The sequence below is a fragment of the Theropithecus gelada genome, chromosome 3 (assembly GCF_003255815.1).
Source record: "Theropithecus gelada isolate Dixy chromosome 3, Tgel_1.0, whole genome shotgun sequence".
Taxonomy (NCBI): Eukaryota; Metazoa; Chordata; class Mammalia; order Primates; family Cercopithecidae; genus Theropithecus; species Theropithecus gelada.
The window spans coordinates 20,697,558-20,719,064 of record NC_037670.1 but is presented as its reverse complement, the minus strand read 5'-3'; the positions used below and the strand labels follow the sequence as shown (position 1 = coordinate 20,719,064).

Here is a 21,507-nt window from a genome sequence, read left to right as displayed (position 1 = left end):
CCAACTCCAGGTGGCCACCTTCGTGGGCCCGGTGACAGCCATCCCAGTGCTCCTGTTCTCGGGGTTCTTCGTCAGCTTCGACACCATCCCCACGTACCTGCAGTGGATGTCCTACATCTCCTATGTCAGGTAGCGGGCGCAGGGCACACATGGCGTGGGGACCGAGGGTGACGAGGGAAGAACTGCCTCCAACAGCGTGAGGGGCTCACAAAAGCCACTCTGGGCTGCCGGCCGAGTGCAGATCACACATCTGAGGATCCATGCCTTCCATCTTCCTGCTAGTTCCACCTGCTCCTCGCCAACACACACACACTAAACAAGGAGGCCACACAAACCAGCGCTTCGCACCCCAAGGGCCATGGCAGGCCCAAGTGTTCTGGATGTTTCCAAGAGCTGCCTTTGGTGGAAGCGCTTCCATTTTTTAGAAACGTTCTTCCTCCCCGAAGTGAACAGTGCTCCTAACAAGTGCTGATTGTAAAACCGTTATAAGAAATCTGGTGGGGGCTGGGTGTGGTGGCTCATGTCTGTAATCCCAGCACTTTGGGAGGCCGAGGCAGTCAGATAGCTTGAGGTCAGGAGTTTGAGATCAGCCTGGCCAACATGGTAAAACCCAGTCTCCACTAAAAACCCAAAACAATTAGCTGGGCATGGTGGCACGCAACTGTAATTCCAGCTACTCCGGAGGCTGAGGCGGGAGGATCTCTTGAACCTGGGAGGCAGAGATTGCAGTGAGCCGACATTGTGTCACTGTACTCCAGCCTAGGTGACAGCGAGACAGAGAGAGAGAGAGAAAGAAAGAAAGAGGGAGGGAGGGAGGGAAAGAAGGAAGGAAGGAAGGAAGGAAGGAAGGAAGGAAGGAAGGAAGGAAGGAAGGAAAGAAGGAAGGAAGGAAGGAAGAAAGGAAGGAAGGAAATCTGGTGGGAAACAAGTCATTTTTAAACAACTTTTTAAACATCCTAATATCTTGGAACAAGAATGCCCAGTGCCTCGGGTCCTTAGCTACAGGGTTTCATGCCCTCTGCGGAGCGGGGTGTTGGCACGCTGGCCCCACGAGGGGCAGCACCCATCTTCCCAGCTGCAGAAGTTCCACGTGACGCAAAGATCCAAAGTTTGGAACAAGCTCTTCTTTTCTAGCATGTCAGTTCAGACTCAGGTATATTGTTCAAGAAAACAGAATGAAAACGAAGCCCTTGTACAGAGTTTCAACAATCTGTGTGTGCTCCAACACCACGAAATCAGAAACCGACGTCTTTCTTCTCAAAATGAGTGCTTTGGTTCTGACAGGGCGGGGCTGGAGCAGAGGGAGAGAGGGGGCAGGAATGTTTCATATAAATGTTCTCAAGTCCTTGCAAGTTGGCCAGCCCATGATTCCCTCCAAGCGATAGAAAGCACGTAACCTCGGAAGTGAACAAAAGATTTCTCGGTGCATTTCACCAGTGAATGAATATGTACTGTTCATTCAACTTGGTTTTTTGCTCGGGGCCCTGGAAGAAACAAAATTGGAAGAAAAACAGAGTGGAGCTGTTGCCCGTGTTTATCTTAAGAAGATGGTGGGCGGTGAGGAAGTATTCTGGGGAAGGCAGCCCTTTGGGAAGGGAGGACAGCCAGGCTGGGAATCACAGGGAGGGTGAACAACATCGACCTTCAGCCAACGGCGTGGTTGGCTGGGAGAGCGTCCTCCCTCATGCCTGGCCTTTCCTCTTAGGTATGGGTTTGAAGGGGTCATCCTCTCCATCTACGGCTTAGACCGAGAAGATCTGCACTGTGACATCGACGAGACGTGCCACTTCCAGAAGTCAGAGGCCATCCTGCGGGAGCTGGACGTGGAAAACGCCAAGCTGTACCTGGACTTCATCGTACTCGGGATTTTCTTCATCTCCCTGCGCCTCATTGCCTATTTTGTCCTCAGGTACAAAATCCGGGCAGAGAGGTAAAACACCCGAATGCCAGGAAAGAGGAAGATTAGACACTGTGGCCGAGGGCACGTCTAGAATCGAGGAGGCAAGCCTGTGCCCGACCGATGATGCAGAGACTCTTCTGATCCAACCCCTAGAACCGCATTGGGTTTGTGGGTGTCTCGTGTTCAGCCGTTCCACCCAGCTGGGTTGGGTTCTCTCCATTCCCCTTTCTAGCTTTAACTAGGAAGATGTAGGAAGGTCGGTGGTTTTTTTTTTTTTTTTACATACAGAATTTTAAATACCACAACTGGGGCAGAATTTAAAACTGCAACACAGCTGGTTATGAGAGGCTTCCTCAGTCCAGTTGCTCCTTAGTACCAGGCACCGTGGGTCCTGGATGGGGAACCGCAAGCAACCTCTCGGCTGATGGCTGCACAGTCAGATGTCTCGGGGCAGAGGGGCCGAGCACGGAGCGATTCCATTTTTTGACTGTTGTTTTTCATGGTTTCATCTTTCTAAAGTGTGTCTCTTTTCCAATGAGAACTCATTTTTGCAAGCCAAAAGTTGATCAATTGCATTCATTTGAAGAAACTGTACCTTTTTAGTACTTGCTGAAGAATGATTCGGGGTAAATCATGTACTTTGTTTAGAGAGGCAAGGGGTTTAACCGAATCACCTAGCTGGTCTCATACGCAGACAGCACTGGTGAAGGATTGAATGCAGGTTCCAGGTGGAGGGAAGACGTGGACACCCTCTCCACTGAGCCATGCAGAAATTTTTAAAAGCTATACAAAACATTGTAAGAAAACATTGGCCAACTCTTTCAAAGTCTTTTATTTTCCACGTGCTTCTTATTTTAAGCAAAATATATTGTTTGTTTCTTCCTAACTTTCTGACTACCTTAATTTTGCCTAGGTTGATTTAAACAAACAAACAGCATCCCTTTCCTTCTATATCATCTTAGCTACCTCCACTGAACCTGGAAGAGCAGGGCTTAGGGAAATTCAGGCATGACCTTTGAGGGTTGTCTCTGCAGGAGCAGCCAGCAGAGAAAGATGGGCTAACTGTGCAAGAGGGGAGGAGGCCAACAAGATGGCATCAGAATCCAAGGGCTTAGGGCAAAGTCAGTAGACTTCAGTGTGTGGAGGCATTTGAAACTTGATCAAACAACGCATTTCGAGTGGTGGGGGATTTCATCTCTGGTTTTTGTGATCTCACAGCCACATCACCGCCTCAGTGTTAGGCTTGTGTAAACTTTGCATATTGGAAACCGCTTCTTTCTTACGACTGAATCACGTAGGTCAAATCCCACTAGGGCAGGAACAGGTGCCTATCTGGAGGTCAAGTGGCCTTTGAATTCATAACAAGGCTGCCTGTGTGCTTGTCAGCTCTCAGAGGTGGTTTGACTACACGCGGAGAAGGTGATTCTGGCCAAAGAAGTCCATCTTTAGGAAAATGCCGTTGTTTCCTCCTTCTAGAATATCATTCTCCAAGAATCCGGGCTTCCGATGGAAAGGCTATGTTTTTGTGGGCAAATCAGTGAACCTTTCTGAGCTACATTTTTCCTCATCTGTAAATAGTTACAGTACATCATGCCCAAGGCCATGCCAGCTCAAAGGGGGTCAAAGGGCGTGGGATTCCTTGGTGATGTCCCCGAAGCTCTTATTTCCCACTTTGAAAGAACGAAAAGGGTCTGAATTTTATTTACACATGGATTTAGTTTGCAAATTCTTAGAGATTCCTTTTTTACTGCTAGATCTTTTTTAGTAAAACACAATTGAGATAGATATTAAAGTGTAATTTTAAGTGTGCTTGTTCTATACAAATACGGCATTGCCTTCCAGATTAAGTTTTTAACCAGAGTCAAACTTAGCCTTTACAAAAAGTCCTCATTTAATTTCAAAATAGATCTTCTTGTAAGACATCGCACATAGGGAAGACCCACCTAGGAATAGCTGGGTGAAATGCAGAATTGGAAAAAGGCAAAAGTCCTTGCTCATGACTCAGAACTACATTGAGTGAGGTCAGTGTTGAAAACGCCCGTTCCCTCCAGGCGAGCCTTTCCCATTGTGGATTAGTGTCGGGGGTTCATGGCCCTAATACGGGCGTGTCTGCACTGCGTGGACCCACAGCCCTGCCCCAGAAGCAGCTTGGTCTCTTTTGCTGAGACTGCTTGCTGTACCTCATCAGTTTCAGGAGGAAACAGTGAGGTGCCTCTAGATTTAAAATCTGGTTTCGGAGAGCACGTAAGCCCTCTGAGGGAATGACTCCCATAGGAGTCTGATGGAGATACTTCTAGGGGGAAGGGCTTGGGAACCGTGAGGGCTGTTAGGCTGCAAGAAGGGAATGGATATGTGAGATCACGTGGGTTTATTTTTTGAAGGGTGAACTGGAGTAGGTGAGGATTCTGCCATTGATGCTCCAGGATGGCTTTGCTCAGCCCTCCCCTGTAGACTGGAGGAAAGCCTACCGCCAAGGAGGAGAGGATGTGTCTGTCCTAGGCGCAGCCGGCCTCCCTCTTCCAGGTTCAGCAAGGGCCCCTGGTTGGGCATCTTCCTCGTGACCTTTGGCAGCATTGACTCAAATGGCATTGTTTAGCTTTCCAGATATTTCCCCGCTGCTTTTTGTGTTAAGGTAGTTTGGTAAAATGCCTTATTCCAATGACCTAAGATAACATCAAGCAACTCACTGATTTACTTTTCTAACTAGCTGTGGTTCAGAGGCGCACGGCAACGTGCTGTCTTTCACATGGTGAACGTTAAACCCAGACCAACTCCCCAAGTCTAATTTGTTTCAGTAATTCCTGAATGCAATGACCCAGATATTCCTTTCATCTCTGATTGAGTTTCTTCCATTAGAAGGAAGGATTAAACCTTGGATAAAAGATTCGCAGCTGCCCCAGTGGTTAATAGAGGTGAAAATGGAAGTTTCGGTGAAACTGCTGGGGCCTTTTGCCTTTGTCCCCATCCAAAAAGTTTTGTCATTTTGTGCCTCTCTTTCTTCTCCTCTGGCTGAATATCCACTGGAGATTGAATTCTCTGAAACTCCCTGCTTGGGTGAAGTGGGAAGCTGTCTCCGGGAAGGGGAGTGACTGTGCAAAGTGTTACACAGTCGATGCTAGAATTGGATTACATCACCTGGGGGAGGCGCCTTCAGGACCAGAAAATAGGACATGGAGCTTTGAGGTGAAAACTTATCTTAGAAACCCACAAAAAGTCATTTCCCCAGCCCGACATCAGGGACAGACCACACCCATGGGGCAGAAACCGGGCTTGGTTGTTGCAATGAGAAGAGAAGGCACGACTCTGGTGCACCGAGCACCTTTCCTCGTGGCTGTTTCCAGGCATTGGGCTGAATGCCCTCAGAATCCCCTGTCCCCTGCCCACTCCTCAAACCCTTACTGACCCACCCCTCTCGCCTGGTCCTGTCCCAGGCCCTGGGAGTGAGACAGAGGGGACTCCAATGTGGGTTTGCCCTCCAGTGTGGTGGGAGGACCTGCGTGGCCACTTGGCTTAGCCCTGCTCATGGTGCAGACTGGAACACGGAGGCGGGGAGAGGCTCCGTGACGTCCCCGAGGCCCCAGAACGCGGAAGGAGCAGAGTTGGGATTCCAGCCCGTTTGGACCCCGAAGTCCCTGTTTTGTTTACTGACTCCTGTTCATGGCGTATGAATGTATCTGAGATGCTTTGTAAGGCATAAAGTGCAATACTAGCTTAGTGGCTGATTGTTCAGTGATTCCTTCTGTCACCAAACAGATGGCTGAGATGAGAGGGAAACCCAAGCCTAACGCCCTTCAGTGGCCTTGCATCGCAGCGCCCGTGACAGGTACCTCTCCATGGAGAGGGGCTGTCCTCCGCCCTTGCCTGCTCCTCCTATTGCAACAGTCCTGTGGACTAGCTCAGGCTCCAGAGGGGCTGGTGTGTGTGTGTGTGTGTGTGTGTGTGTGTGTGTGTGTGTGGTGTGTGTGTCTACATACAAGCACATGCGCACACATGCACACACACATACATGCACACACACGCACATGCACACATACATGCAGGTGTGCAGACTTGGCTGCAGGCGTGTGTCTGATAGTATTATTCTACGATATTTCCCTCATCTCCATAGAATACCAGCTTCTGAATCCTCAATCAGCCTTTACTTCAAGAAGAAAAGAAAACCTCTCTCCTTGCAGGTCTGTGGTGCAGATGGGAAAAGTGTAGTCCACACCCATTAAGGCTTTAGTCAAATGCCAGCTGAATTAGAACGTGACGAACGTCAGACAAGACAACCCGACCGGGCAGGCGGGGGGAGGCGCAGAGTGTATAAATACAAAGTTAGATACTTTTCAGGAATAAAGACTCTAATAAAATATTTTATATAAAACTTTTTACCTGTGTTCGGCGTCAGATGCTTTAAGTGATTGGCTTGCATTTTTCTAAGTCGATGGATTCTTAGGCTGTGTCTGGAATGCACTTGTTCCTCTGGGAAGAGCACCGATTTGTCACTTATGTTCTGGTCCAAGACCTGGCTGTAGATAAGCCTGTTCTCAATGATGTTCATATTTTATGTTGAATTGTCTTGAAGTTTTGTGTTTCCTGTTCTCCCAGAATCCTCACCCATATCCTCCTGCCTCGTGATATTGGCCATGACCTCGAAGTATGGCTGGAGGAGGCTCGTGGCAGGGCTAGCAGGAGGGCTCTGGGCCACACTTTCCCTTTGGTCCTCTCCACCCTTGCAGGGGCTCCCTCAACCCGGGCTCTGGGGTGGTAGCTCGAGCAGGGCGACATCACGTCTTCCTTACTCCGCTTTGCTGGAAACCCATTTCCCAGGCTCAGCTCTGTAGAGCCGGCTGCTAGTGGGGAAAGCAGCCCCTCTGGAGGTTTTGGTCCCGAAGCTGAGGTGAGCAGGGCCTACAAGTTGCTCGGTGTCATGTGCTGCATTAGCCCATGGCTCCCCGAGCTCCGGCCAGGCAGTGACCCTCAGAGTGAGGACTTCCTGGGACAGCGGTGGCTTAGAACTGGGCTTTCAGATCCATCTTCCCTCCCACCTCTGGGATGCAGAGTAGAGAGCTGGGCTGGGTGAGGTTGCAGAATCGACCCACAGCGGCCCCTGCACTCCTCTCGTGGCGGGCAAGCACAACCAGAGGCTGCCCCAGGCGTGCACATAAGCTCACAATGCACACTTTGCTTCCCCTTCGGTAACCCCTGTCTCTCTGGACTGCCCGGCTGCCCTGGATCCCAGTAACATTAAAGTCACGGTCCTTTCCGAGCCACTGTGCTTGGCCTGTCCCATCGGGGAGATTCCTCCAAGATAATCGCCGCCCCCTGCAAAGACAGGGGCTTCTGATGTCCACGTGTGGGGCTGACCTTTTTGGGGAACCTCCCTGGGACCAGAAGCAGGGAAGAAATAGGAGACCCTGCATCCCCATGGCACAGTCTAATTTTCACTTACAAGCTCAATTCAGGCTGTCCTTAAAATCCACGTGTCCTGGGCAAGGAAGGAAATGTGGGGACAGGCACACACACACATCCTTCTGCTGTGCTGGCCTAAAGTTCCTAATAACTATCCTACATCCTGCCTGTCTCCTTTTTCCATACTTGAGGAAACAGAAGGGTTTAGCCTTAGCCCAGTTTTTTGTGTTATCTCTGAACAGGCCAACCTGGAATCACCCCTCACACAGACATGTGTGGCCTGCCCCAGTGTGCCCGAGGCCCACCCTGCTTTGCCTGGGGTTGATGTGAATGTCACACATGGGAGCGGAGGCTGGGGTTAGGACCCTGAGGCTTCCCTGTTCTCAGAAATAGTCTCCTGGCATCAAAAGGAGTAAACGGTCCATGCCACTGGCTACCACATTCCAGCCTGGCAAGGGTTACTGTTTATAGAGGCACCATTTGAGGGCTTTTCCATGTAGAATGACCATTGTAAAGCTGAAGAGAAAGGAACAGAAGCACAAAAGCACCTTGATTCATCGCAAACAGGCAGGGGCTGCCGGCTGGAGGAGCGCTCTGCATTTTGAGGGCATGCTGGACACGCTGAGGGCTCCTCTACAGCTGTGGGCTAAGCTTGCCCAAGCCCCTCCCCTTTTCCAGAAAGCCGTTCCCATGGCCACCGGCCTTTCAGGTCCAGGATGAGAACACAGCCACGGGCACATATGTGTTTGTTTCACTGGGGTTCATGGTTTTGGGGACAGTCTTCTAGCCCCCGAGATCTCGGGAAAGGCATGAGCTCAAGTCACAAGCCTAAAAAGTAGCAAAACTCAAAATTATTACATTCAGCTGTTTTCTGCCAATAAAGCACCACCATCCTCTGTGTGTCTGCACTGAACAAACATACGAGAGAATCTGGATGATCACTTTGGGTGCCTTTGGCCTAAACTTTGCACATGACTTTAAACATGGCCCTGACACTGCACACAGTAAGAAATGCTTTTTATTTTACGGTCCTTAAGGTTCCGAGATCCGATCTCTGGAAACGTGTAAGCCACCTACTGTTACCTCTGACTCATGTGTTCCATTACCTTGAGGGCCGGTGAGTGGGGCAGAGATGCTGAGGCCTAGCTGGCGAGCCCCCGTGCAGTGAGGCAGGACCCTCCCTGGTGGCCTGTGTGGGGAGCCAGTCCTCTAGTCCCCCAGACAAATCTCCCTTTAAGGAGGCTTCTGAAGCTCTGAGTGCCGGCACTCAGAATTAAGCTGACTCCTCACTGCTCACTGCACTTGCCTACGAGCCTCTAGAAAACAGTTTGCCCAATGAGAGTGCTGCAGCTGAGGCAGAAGCAGACGTGTCCGTTTCTGGGGAAGTTACCCAAAAAATCTCCCCTCTTAGGGGGCCCTAATGTGCCCCCTCCTGTGGGTTGAAATGCATCTGGCCTTGAAAGTGAAGGCTAGGAAGTTAAGAAGTACGTGGGTTTAGGGTTGACAGCCCCATATTCATGGACTCCTGGCGATCCCTGAATGCCACCTAATCTGAGTGGTAACACAATTTGGTTTGTCTGAAAATGTAATAGTAACCATGGCAGCGCTTTCATTTTTACACCTTTGCATTTTTACATGTCTGTCACTGTGCATCTTGGAGTCTCTTTTCCGTGACCTACCAGCTTCCCAAGCTTAATAATCAATATCTCACTATTATGTCATTGGCCAACTAAAAACAGTAGCAAAACCTCCTATCATCCAAATTGATAATAAAATAGACCACCACACCCACACATTGGGGGCTTCCCATTTTTATAGTCTTGTCCTCCCACCTGCAGGGTGTGAATGGGGATCAGTTTTTCAATAGAACATGTACGTTTGGTAAGTTAATACGTGTAGCTGACCCCTTTGCCTTTGTTTTTATATATGTATATTTTTCCTTTGTAGACATATTGATGCAATACCTGTTCATAGTTGAATCTGTTACGAATTGTTACCTTTTATTTGATGAAGAACTATTTAAAGATTTTCCTTTGTTTTTTCTTCTAAAGCAAAAGTCAATGCAAGTAACTCTAATCAGCGTGCAAACGCCTGCATATATCTGTATATCTGCTATGTAATTATATAATGTTTTTATAATGCTGTGTGGATAACTTTACACTGATTTAGTTACTTGACTGTAGGAAACACTGTTGCTTTGCACGCTGTGAGAGGTTTGCACTATTACAGATGAAGGCAACATATTTACATATGTACATGTGTATACATATATATATATATTCAAAAATAACATCGGCTCTTTGGGGTGTCTGTTTCCTTAGTGGTTTCACACCACTGGAACATTGAACCTGGACAGACCCTAGAATGTGAGTTTCCTGACTCCACCTTACAGACCAAAGAGCCACGTGTCTATTTCTGTAGACCTGTCTCCTGAGATTTGTACATGCGTTTTTTGCAGACTTAAACTTTGTTTTCTGAAATTAGATGCCATTTATGATGATGTGATGTCAGTCAAATAAAGCATCATTATTTTCAGATTTCTGGTTCTCTTTCCTTTTGCTTTCAACAGCCCCAGCTCTCAGACCTGCTGGGGGAGTCGGTTCTGGTAGAGCATCTAGCATTTTCCCCCTACCCGCCCTTGCTCTCAATGAAGCAGTTCTCTCTTCAGTGTCATGATGGATTCCAGTGAGGAAGACAAATAAGAGTGACAGTAAGGATGCCTGCAGCTCCAGATTCCATGGAGCACCACGTAGTGGCACTGTCCCCTACCTTTCCATGTGCAATCTCATCAAACCATCATCATCAGTGCTGGAGAGCCACAACTGGCCCCATTTTTCAGGTTAAAAACACCAAGGCTCAGGGAGATTACACAACTTCCCAAAGCCACAGAGCTGGTCGGTGGGTGTGAGAGGTTTGCACTGTTACAGATGAAGAACAGTGGCACGCAGAAGTGAGACCCTGGCCATCCTGCTAGGGAGCCAGGGCTCCTGGCCACTCCATGGCTCTCCCTTCCTCAGGGAGAGGCATTTAGGAATTAAGACTGCACAGGAGAATCCACATGGTACAGGAAGTGATGTGGCAGGTCTGACCCTCGTGACCAGTGGAAACTTCTCCTCCCAGACACATCGATCCAGGTGATGTGCCAGCATCTCCAGGGCTCGGCCTTGAGGTCCATATGCTGTCAAGGCCCCTGTGAGTCAGGGTTGGGGCCTGAGTCCAGGTGTCATCGGGGACCATCACCTGGGACATGGCCCTACTGGGCCCCACTTGAAGGCAAGGAGGAAAGTGTACATGTGTGGGTAGGAACAAGACAGTGTGAAAAGTCGCTGCCTGGTGACCTGGCATGGAGACGCTGCCCTCCCACCTGCACGGTGATCCACTGAACACAACAGCTGCCTCTGTACTCACGGTCCCCCACACTCCCCTCCTTCCCGCCCTGGTTTCTCCATCCCTAGATGCCATCCCATGCCCCAAACCCATCCACCAAGCACAATAACCTCGCCCCCACCCACCCCATGAGGTCACTCAAGTTGACAACCAGATAACAGTTTTTGTTTTGTTTTGCTTTGCTTTTGGGACGGAGTCTCGCTCTGTTGCCCAGGCTGGAGTGCAGTGGCGTTATCTTGGCTTACCACAACCTCCACCTCCCGGGTTCAAGAGATTCTTCTGCCTCGGCGTCCTGAGTAGCTGGGACCACAGGCGCGTGCCACCATTCTCAGCTAACTTTTGTATTTTCAGTAGAGACAGGGTTTCATTATATTGGCCAGGCTGGTCTCGAACTCCTGACCTCATGATCCGCCTGCCTCAGCCTCTCAAAGTGCAGGGATTACAGGCGTCAGCCACCGTGTCCGATAACAATTTGTTGACCTATCCCCTCCACTGTTGGGAAAGGACTGGGCACCGCCCACACTCCATACAGCTCTCCTTCCCTGGCTCGGAATCACTGCAGGCGCTGCAGACCAGAGGCGCACTGTTCCCCACTCCTGCTTATAGGCTGCGCGGCATCCCCTTGTCCCAGCGCTCCAGCATCTGTGCAGCCGCGGGGCACCCCGTCATTGGAGCACTCCAGAATCCATGCAGAGAGCATCACCCCACATCCAGAGCGCACCAGACTCCGTGAAGCACACGGCACCCCCTCGTCGGAGTGCTCCAGAATCCATGAAGTGTGCAGCACCCCTTAGTCAGAGTGCTGTAGAACCTGTGCAGGGAGCAGCACCCCACACCGGGAGCGCTCCAGAATCCACGCAGTGCCTGGCCCATCGTTATCCGAGCGCTGCAGAATCTATGCAGCCAGAGTCCTCCAAAGGACCCTGAGATTATTTCTGCAAAAGGCCATGCCTTCGTAAATCTGAACATTTGGAAAACATCCTTCTATTTATATCCTTACAACCCACCATTCAAGCTGTAGAAGCCTTTCTGGAAACCCAAGCAGAAGGATATCCAAAATGCGAAAATGGTGGGGCCTGCAATCCCACAGAGCACCCCCCGCTCTCACCGTGCCCAGGTCGTCCCACTCAGCACCGACATTCTGCCTCCAGTCCTGGGGCCTCCGGGTTTTACAAAAAGAGATGACTCTTGGGGACGTCAGGTGCGTGGGGTGCCATGAACCCTCCCAAGGCTGCAGCGTCTTGGACAAGGAGCCCACAGTACTGTTGCCAGCCAAATTGACTGCACCCCCGCATGAGGGGGCCGATCTTCCCCCACCACCACTGTGGCTGGCATTGCAGTGGGTGCCACTTGTTAACAACTTCATTTTACAGAGAGATGGTGAAGTCAGACGTGGGTAAACCTGTGGCAGGGCACTCTTCCTGAAGAACCAACAGATACCCTCGCGCCCGCCCCGCTATTGTATTTCCCTTCTCTGCCCTTTCCCCAGTGCAAGCAGCTGTCGGTCTGTGCTTCCTGCTGCTCTGCTCTGCAGATACTAATGAAGCCACAACCAGGGGGCCGGATGGTCACAACAGGGACCACAGCCGGGCAACCTATAAGTTCTGTGACCTTGGGAGCTCTGGGACCTCGTTTTCCCTAATGTCCCCATCTGTAAATAGCCAGATTGCCATAGTTGAGAGTAGGAATCAGAGGGAAATGGGATCTCACCACACCCCAGGACTGAGACAATTCCTCTGGTTGGTGAGGGCTGGGGCTAGGGTGGGAGGCTCAGAGCAGTGAATAAATGAATGTGGGTGTCAGGGGCTTCCTCCAGGGGGCCTGCCCACCTGCCCCTGCAGAGGACAGAGGCCAGGGAGACAGGTCGGTGGGATGAGGGAGCAGAGGGAGTCGGCTGCACCCCACAAAACCCAAGAGGGAAAGGCTGCAGTGCTCAGGCCAACAGGGGCAAAGACAGCTGCACGGCGAGAAGCAGCGAATGATTCCTGTGCCTGAGTGAGGTCTTGGAATGGTGGAGAGAACCCTTGAGCCTGGGAGCCACCTGGAAGGGAACAAGGCCGCCTGGCAGCCACCTGGCAGGACCCATTGAAGATCAGACGTGCCAGCCACACCTAGGTGCTCGGTATGGCCTTGGAAATAAACTCTCAATTCTCAGGGCAAAAAGTCAGGTCTTGTCTAAATGGGCAAATCAGCAGAGGTATCAGCACATGTATAGATGTGCGCTTAATCGAGATATTATTCGCTTGCCACAGAATTGACTTTTGTAAAGGACACATCTCAGTGGGTTTTAGTAAAGTGTATGATTTGGTTGTTTTTAGTATCTAATATTGCACAGAATTGTGCAGCCAGTACCATATGCCACTCCAGATCGTTTCCATCACCCCAAAAGGAAACCCCTTCCCTGTGAGCCGCCACTCCCCATCCCTACCCCTACCCAGCAACTATGAAACACTGTCTGTCTCTGTGGGTTTCTCTCTTCTGCACGTTTCATATAAATGGAATCACACAACATGTGGCTTTTTGTGATCGGCTTCTTTCGCTTAGCATAAAACACTTCAGTGTTGCTGAAAACAAAATAATAGAACCTAAGGAAGAAAGGGAGCATGAACTCTAAATGCACTAGAAAACTGGCCAACCAAGTGGTGCAGCTCTGAGCTCACACAGGAATGAGCTTTCTCAGCCTACACCTTCCTTCTGCAGCCATCGGCAACCCTCCGATACAGCCATTGCAATTGTCCCATTTTGCTGATAGGAACTTTGAGGCCCCGGGGGTCTCTAACTCTTTCCAATACATGACGTGCCTCTCGAGCCCCCACGAAGGAGGACTGAGGGGAGAATTTCCAACCTCCACAGCTGTGTCACAGCCCAGGGCACTGCAGGGCCTCAGAGCAAAAACCTAGTGAGCAGGCAGGCTTCTTGGCCGCCTGGAGATGCGCCTACCACTCAGCTGTCCCTCAGAGAGGACCTGCTGCAGGGACCCAGGTCACCGAGAGCCCCGCGTCCGGCATGGCATCCATGCCAGGCCAACTTGCCTGGGGCTGCTCCCAACCAGGGCATTCCCACCAGACACAGGGTCCCTTGAGGGGCACTCTGCTTTGGGGACTCCCCATCAGCCTGCTGGAGGCACTTCCTCCCCAGTCCTTCCCCCACTCAGTTCGGAGGCATCAGACCCACATCAAGGCTGGCAACTTCTCAGCCTGTTCTTCCTCCCTAAGGGGTTCCCCAGTAGGTCTGCTGCTTATGGAAGCCTGCATGGGTGTCTCTGCTTGAAGTCAAAATCCTCACCATTGGAAATTTAGGAATCCTTGGAATACAGTGATAAATACAAGTGAATATCTAATGTATTATGGAACAATGTAGAACTTTCCAGCAGACTCTGGAGGAACTGTGGAAAAGTGCCACAGCCACACCCTTCACCACCAACTCAAGAGGAGGGGGAAGGTGTGCGCATGCCACGGAAAACCATCAGGGGTGTCATGGCTGCTGTGTGGGGAGAAGTCCAGTTTTTCTCTCCCCTTTCCACCAGCAGCACACGCCAGCAGCAAAGGAGCCCAGTCATGTTCTGGCTTCTTCTGGCAATCAAAGTGTTCATTCTGGAAGGTTCTGGAAACATGGACCATTTCCAAGTCAGTGATGAAGGTATTTGACATAAAAATGGTTCCTGGGTCCTATGGGTCACAATTCATTATTTGAATTCACCCTGGGCTGCTGACAGATGTCGGTTTCAGATGTGCCCAGACCAGGAGGTGGGAAGGCCCAGCAGGTGGCACTGAGGCCTCTAGGGCTCTGGACAGCTGTGGTCAACTGATGTCCAGTGATGGAAATTAAATATGCATGAGGCCCTATGAAAAATATAAGAAATAAAAGGAGAGTAATGTTCAGTACACTCCTGTTCAGTGCATTGTGCTCCCCATGTCCACACCAGAGGACAGGATGAAGGAGACCAGGGCTTGAATTCCCCTGGATGGGCCACCCACGAACACAGGCAGCCCCAGCACTGACATGCTTGAAATGAACGACTCGGCTAACGCTGCAAACCAAACAAACGCAGTCTTTTCTTGATTTACATGACATACACTCCTGGAAAATTCAGGTATGTTCAAGCCATTTGAAACAACAACCAACAACCAAAACAACCGTGTTAACATGTAACACAGAAGTAGTCTCTGGGCTTCAATCGTCATGAATAGGTTTGCAGCCACCATGAGTGTCCAACAGGACGCTAGGACGTCCATCGGGTGGAGGCAGTGGTCTGTTCAGGACACCTGGGGACATCACAGTTTCCTGCCATGTCTGGCCTGTGTTCACTCAACGCCCCGTTCATATGATTCATGAACATGCCCACAGATTCCGAAACATCCCCGTGGCAGCAGCCTCCACTGGGAACCCTCGGCTTCGATCATGTGTCCTGGGGCCCAGATCCTCCTCACCAACAGGAAGCCCAGGGTAGTTCTGGGGCTGGGTATCTTAATTTGTATCTGGAAGTGGCGGGGCACAGCTGTGATTGGTGGCGAGCCGCAGTGACTCCAGCGGTCAGCAGAGGGAGCTGTTTAGTCACTTTGTGTTTGGACCAGGTTTCCGTTCTGCTGTCGGGCTGGGGGGTGGGTGGGCTGCTTTGGGTCTCGCTCCCTCATTGGTGTCTGTGATCTCTTATGAGAATGTCACAGCCCCCAGGTGGGTGCTGTCAGGGTCGGTGCGCTCTTTCTCATGGCACAAACCCCACCCAGGGTTCTGAGAGCCCCCAGACCCTGCCTGGGGCTCCCGAGGAAGGCAGGGAGCTTCCAAGGTCCCCATAGCAACCGAAGCCGAAGCGAGGAAGAGGCAGAGACAGACGGAGGCAGGACCCCGGAGACGGAGAAGGACGGGGGTCCAGTCCAGCTCATTCCAGGACCCCAGCCCTCCTCAGCCACTTTCCTTTCCTCACTGGAGCCTGCCCTGCACAGCTGAATTATAGGGGTTCTCTGTCCTGCCAGCAGATCTCTCCATCTGATGCTGTTTCACTGGATGGAAGCGACCTTGATCCCCCCCACAAGGACAGCAGGAGTCATGGTGAAGCTTCTAGAATGTGCATGAAACATTGTCCTGTCTGAGGAAGGCACAGGCTCGGGCTGGAGACAGGGAGCAGCTCTGTGGTGGGTGAAGGAGGGGTCCCACCTGGCTCAGATTTTGGGGAACCCTCCCTCTCAGGGGCACAGCAGGAAGGAGTCTGGGAGGGGGTACGGCAGTGTGGGAGGTGTTGACTGCAGAAGGCAATGCCGGGAACGGATAGGCGGGGCAAGTCAAGAAATTCTTTGGAAATGCAGGTGGGTGGTGCCCATGAGTGAGGTCCCGGGCAAGGAGGCAGCAGAGCCCTGTCCCTGGGGAGAGGGCACCAGGCAGGGTAGGAGGAAAACGGAGCTGGTCATCCAGCCAGCAGCGAGGTGGCCTGAGGCTGAGGCCAGGGGGCCTGGGGCCAGCCTTTCCATCCCCTCTAGCCCTCAAAGACTGGGCATGGTCTGTGAGGGAGGGACGCAGAGCCCCGCCCAGAAGGACGTCCAGGCCAGAGCAGCTCTCAGTAGCAGAGCCCCGGAGTGGGGAGGCCACGCTTGGCGTGTGTTCTGAGGTCTGGGATAGTCCTGGAAGTTTCACTGCAGGGAGGGCAGCTGATGCTTCGGGGTATTGGAAGGGACACCCAGGGCTTCAGATTCAGAGATCAGAGACCAGGATATCCTGACAGTGTCCCGTCTCCGTAGGGACTTTTGGACAAGCTACTTCAAGAAAATCTCTTTCCATATCTGTAAGACAAGGGCAGTACTACCTCACTTCTTGGGATATTGTGACCTCTAGGGACCAGGCCCCAAGTGCAAGCTGAAAAACAAAGGCTGCTGTTTTAAAGGAGCAGTTGTCTCTTTTCGAATGGGAAGAAATAGGTCAGAACAAGAACCCCGTCACTGTGACCGCACTGCAGTGGAATTGTGGATCTGGCCCCTAAGAGAGCTCCAGCAGTGGGAGCAGCACGGGAGGCCCAGCCAGAGGCACTCACGGGCCTTTGTGCATCCAAAACCGTCTAGGTGGGAGTGGAGAGCTGCCATGTCCCAGGTCAGTGCGGTGGGGAGAGAACCTCACTCAGGTCCAGAGGTGGATAAGGTTTCATGAGGACATGAGATGGAATCCCCACTGCCACCAGCTCATTCATTCCTATAGCTGCATCCATTTTTTAAAAAAAAGAGAAAAGGCCACCCAATGTGTCACAGATGTTTCAACTTAATTAGCAAACAAATACAAAAGAGTGCCAGTTTAATTTACTGGACAAAGAAACAAGAACCCAGGAACAGTATGAGTATCGAACAGCAGCAAGAGTGGGTGTGAAATAGAGGACCACTTTGGAAGATCATTTTATTGGCTTGCTGTCTTCACCAAGAAAGACATTTGTGATTTTTGAGAACTTCTACTTGAAATGTATTTTTTCTGCTTTCCCGAGGAAGCGGCACTACGTGTTCCTAGGCTTTCCTGTGACGTGGGTGCCAGTCTGGGATTCAGAATATCCTTGCATGCACTGTGTCTCCTTAGGGAGTCTGTTCCTGCCCTTGAGGCCTGGGCAGACCCTCCCCTGACACCCTCCCACCGTCTCCCACGACGCAGCAGAAATAAAGCACAACCGCGGGAAGTCTCAGGCGCCAAGAACTGTCCTCGGGCGGATCGTGGGACCTTTATTCATTAAGACATCAGGCTCCAGACATGAACTTTCAGCAGAAGCGCTTGTCGGGAGCAAATGGACAGAAAAGCTGGGATGAACAGCGCTCGGCAGCAATCACGGCCGGGCAAGGGTGCTCGGAGCTTCGCATCCCCTGGCCGGGGGCAGCTGGAGGTGCCTCAGAACGAGCATTCTGCAAACAGAGCAAAGGCCTGTGTGAGCAGTCTCTCTCCACCCACGCTGCCCAGCTTCCCAAGGTCAAGGCAGATTCCAAGGCCAGTGCCTAGTGCTGCCTCCTCCCCTGAGTCACCGGGGAGTGTTGAGTCCCCACCACATGGGGGAATAGCCAAGATTCCCACCTCGGGTTGCTAAGCGAGATAGTGGGACCCAGGGGTCAGGCAGATAACAAGTGAGATGGGCCTTGGCAGGGCCATGGCTAGCACTCAGAGGAGAGTGTAGTTCCAGGATGAGGAGCCGAAGGAACAGGTCCGGCAGTGGACAGTCGACAGACCCCTCTCTCTCCTGGCCTTCTCTGGACCCCCACCCCCACCCTGGACTTGCTGGGGAGGGTGGAGGGAGGCCCTGGGCAAGGCAGGGGTCTATCATTGATCAGGCAGCCAGTGCCAGCAGGACTCAGCCTCCCGCGTTTCACCCTGGGACAAAGGGCAAGAGAGGCCCCTCTGGATGCTGGTTCCAGGAAGGTACCTCACGCAGGTGCGGCCTTCGTGGGGGCTGAGCTGGCACTTGGACACGGCAGATGGCTAATAGCCGATTGCCCCACCCACGACGTGGGGCAGCTGAGCCTGGTGGAGCCAGGGCGGCAAACCCGTGTGCAGGGCCATCTGTTACCTGTACAGCATGCAGGCTCTCCGCCTTTGGGGAGGGAACCACCAGGGTGGTTGCCCTGCACCTGCCCTCCACCATGGCAGAGAGAGGGAGAGGAGATGGCCCTTGTGGAGGGCAGAGTAGGGGAAGTGGGGTGTGGCACCGAGGCCCAATGCCCAGGGCTGGCGCTGCCTGCCATCTGTGGAGGGGATGCCACAAATGACAAGACTCTGGTGGGGGACCGGTTTGCAAAAACAGCCTGAAAGTCAGCCTGGCTTTCCACACCTATGTGTTTCCACTTCTCTCAAGAATAGTTATTAAATTAGTTTCCTCTACCTAACGCCATCATTTTGAACACCTTTTTGAAATGATTGCTTTTATGTTTTACACAAAGGGGACAAAAGAGGACAGCCCCTGGCCATGGCTGCCCTGGGCTTGAAGCCTCTGCTCTGAGGCCTTGGTGCAGGTGTGTGTGGCTTCCCAGGGACCTCGTGCCTCCATCTCCAGCTCAGAAAGGACAGGGAGGCCCTGAGACCCCCGGCCTTATGGGGCCAGGCCCAGACCACGATGCTGTCACTCAGGCCTTACCTCCTTGTTCCTGCAGGGGTTTGAAGCACCAAGGCACTCCAACGATGCTGGAGTCAAAGCAGCAGCCCCGGTTGTTGCACTGCTGGGGGGTGACCTCGGGGTAGCCGCAGTCCACCCTGTCCTTGGCCGGCACGGCACACTGGTTTGCAGCTGTCCCAAACAAAGCCCTGTCAGCTTCCAGAGCCCTTACTGGGCTGCGGTGAGTATGTTTGCTTCACTTTGCAAGCTTGCATCCCCCCGCTCCCACCTCGAGTTCAACCACTGCTGAAACCCTCACTCCAATGAAGACGGGCTTTCCCTGTGAATATTTGCATCCTCCCGCTCCCACCGCCTGAGTTCAACCACAGCTGAAACCCTTGCCTTTAGGAAGATGGGCTTTCCCTGTGAATATTTAAAGAGAAGCAGTCTGTTAAATGCTAAACTTGGGGACTCGGGCCATTTGCCTAAGTGTCTCTCTCCTTGGCACGCTCTTATCACCTTCTCAGGAAGTCACATACGGACCTGGGTCCCTTCCAGCTGGCAGGAACCCCTGGGGAATCCAGGGTCCCCTGAACCCGGAAACAAAGTTCCCCTTCACTGTTTGACCAACAAAACCTTGCCCCTTTGTTTTAAATGAAAAACACCATGGGAGACACACATGCCATAGAGATCGTTGCAACGCATGCTGCCTGCTTTTCATTTTTTTCTGCATCTCCCTTCCCCGAATTGTTGAGCATGTCCCACCCTCCCTGGACATCCTTCAGTCCCCAATATTTTCATTTTTCAGGGAAGCCTCTATGTCTGTGTGTACAGCAGCAGTTCACCTCGTTTCATTAATGAACTGGGTATTTCCTTAGGAAAATAGAAATCATGTGGTCTCTTAAATTCCCTTCTATTGCTCCCAGTCTGTAATTGCTTATCCTCACCGCGTCCAAATTTCACTCACACTGGAATCAGCTGCAGAGCTTTAGAAATGACTGACATTGGCTGGGCGTGGTGGCTTATGCCTCTAATTCCAGCACTTTGGGAGGTCAAGGCAGGAGGATCACTTGAGGCCAGGAGTTTAAGACCAGCTTGGCCAACATAGCGAAACTCCGTCTCTACTAAAGATACAAAAAATTAGCTGGGCCTGGTGGTGCACGCCTGTAATCCCAGCTGCTTGAAGCCGAGGAACAAGAATTGCTTGAACCTGGGAGGTGGAGGTTGCAGTGAGCCGAGATTGTGCCACTGCACTCCAGCCTGAGTAACAAAGCGAGGCTGTCTCGAAAGAAAACAACTGAGGCCTGGCTCTCACCCGCAGATGCCCTGAGGTAACTGGTGTGCCCCAGGCATTAGGATTTTTAAAGCTCTCCAGGTGATTCTAATGGGCTGCGAGTTCAGGAACCCCTACCTTTGACCCTGCTCAGAAGACACCCGGATAAAAGCCGTACCCTCATTCCTTCAAACTTGGGTTAATGGAGCAGCCACGCCCCCGCCGCAGGGTTGCTATGCAATGGCTAAATGAACCTTGTGCCGGTAGGTATTGAAAGTATTCTGAAGTCAGGGTTTTTCTCCCGCATCTTTCCTTTTTCTTTGTAAATGTGAAAACAATGCATAAAGACCTACACTGTAATTTAGAAATCTCCGGCAAAGTTGGCTACGGGGTCATAGGGGATGGGCTTAGGCTCAAAGCCTGATTTCAACACAGACTGGGCAGAGCTGCCTTAGATAAGTTGTTAACTTTCTCTGAGCCTCGGTTTCCTTGTCTGTGAAATGGGGACAATAAACACCCACTTCATAGGATAGCGCAGGAAAAAGTGTATATGTGACAGGTGGCCATTATTACATGAATGCAGAATCCCCCCTTATCCCGGATCCCTTCCCTTCCCGCCCACCCTGCTACCGGGGCAGTCAGAGCAGTACTCACACAGGCCCACGTACTCAGCAGAGCTGGAGGACACCAAGGCCAGGACCAGCCCCAGCACACAGAGAGCTCTGGCCGCCATGACTACCGTGGGCTCCGGGATGCAGCTCAGGACACACTTCATGGTCCAGGAGGCCTCATTTATGGCCCGGTGTTTGCACAGCCGCTCTGCATTGTTTGCTTGGGGAGGGCTCTCCCTCCTGGCTCTGGCTGCTCCTGGACTCTCCTGCATGTGTTTGTCAAGCTCCCAGACAGTTCTTCTCTCTCAAAGGGGAGAGGTCAGTTCAGCCTCCACTGTTTTGGCAGCAAGCGGTGAGGGCGGATTCCAGTTCTGGTTATGGGTCCTCTGCTGGGGAGCAGACGTGTGTTAATCACCCTCCTAGCCTGGCCTGGTGCAGGGTGCGGGAGCCACGTGGGGCTGCAGGACCAGGGCGCCGTGTCCATCTCAGCCTCCCAGCCAGGAGCCCTCACAACACCCCTGGTCCCACGACAAGAGAGCCCCAGCCTGCTCCATCCCAGATCAGCCTTGGAGACGGCACTCTGAGTGAGTCAGGACCCTGCAGCTCTCTCACAACTCCTGAAACACAGAGATTTCTTGTCTTTCTTTTTTGCTTTCTCCCCTAAAAATTATTAACTACATTTTAATAAGTGGATGAAATGAATTGATTGAAAATATGTTAATAAAAACATGGCACACGTAATTGATTTTTAAAATCAAATAATACAAAACAGCCTCTCCTATCCAGAGGCATCTATTGTGAACTTTCTTAGGTACCCTTCCAGAGATTTTCTCTCTGGATTTAAGCACTTTTTTTGAGGGGGGGGCGGGGGGAGACAGGGTCTTGCTCTGTTACCCAG

General features: G+C 51.7%; 2 protein-coding genes across 6 annotated transcripts in view; one reads left to right on the top strand and one right to left on the bottom strand.

The window, feature by feature from the left end:
- The window catches only part of ABCG1 (ATP binding cassette subfamily G member 1), an 81,161-nt gene extending 78,375 nt beyond the window's left edge, over positions 1-2,786 (top strand). For all 5 annotated transcript variants that reach the window (XM_025378975.1, XM_025378972.1, XM_025378970.1 and 2 more), the window contains exons 14-15: positions 11-129; positions 1,706-2,786. In XM_025378975.1, coding sequence (XP_025234760.1) covers positions 11-129; positions 1,706-1,934 — 348 coding nt within the window. In that variant the 3' untranslated portion in view covers positions 1,935-2,786. The remainder of the gene's footprint in view (positions 1-10; positions 130-1,705) is intronic.
- A 14,620-nt stretch (positions 2,787-17,406) lies between these two features.
- Positions 17,407-20,903, bottom strand: TFF3 (trefoil factor 3). The gene is made up of 4 exons (XM_025381035.1): positions 20,653-20,903; positions 18,768-18,917; positions 18,204-18,304; positions 17,407-17,547 (listed from the first exon to the last, which is right to left on the bottom strand). Exons 1-4 carry the CDS (start codon positions 20,879-20,881, stop codon positions 17,407-17,409), a joined length of 621 nt encoding a protein of 206 aa, XP_025236820.1. The 5' UTR covers positions 20,882-20,903.
- Between the last annotated feature and the right edge of the window lie 604 nt (positions 20,904-21,507).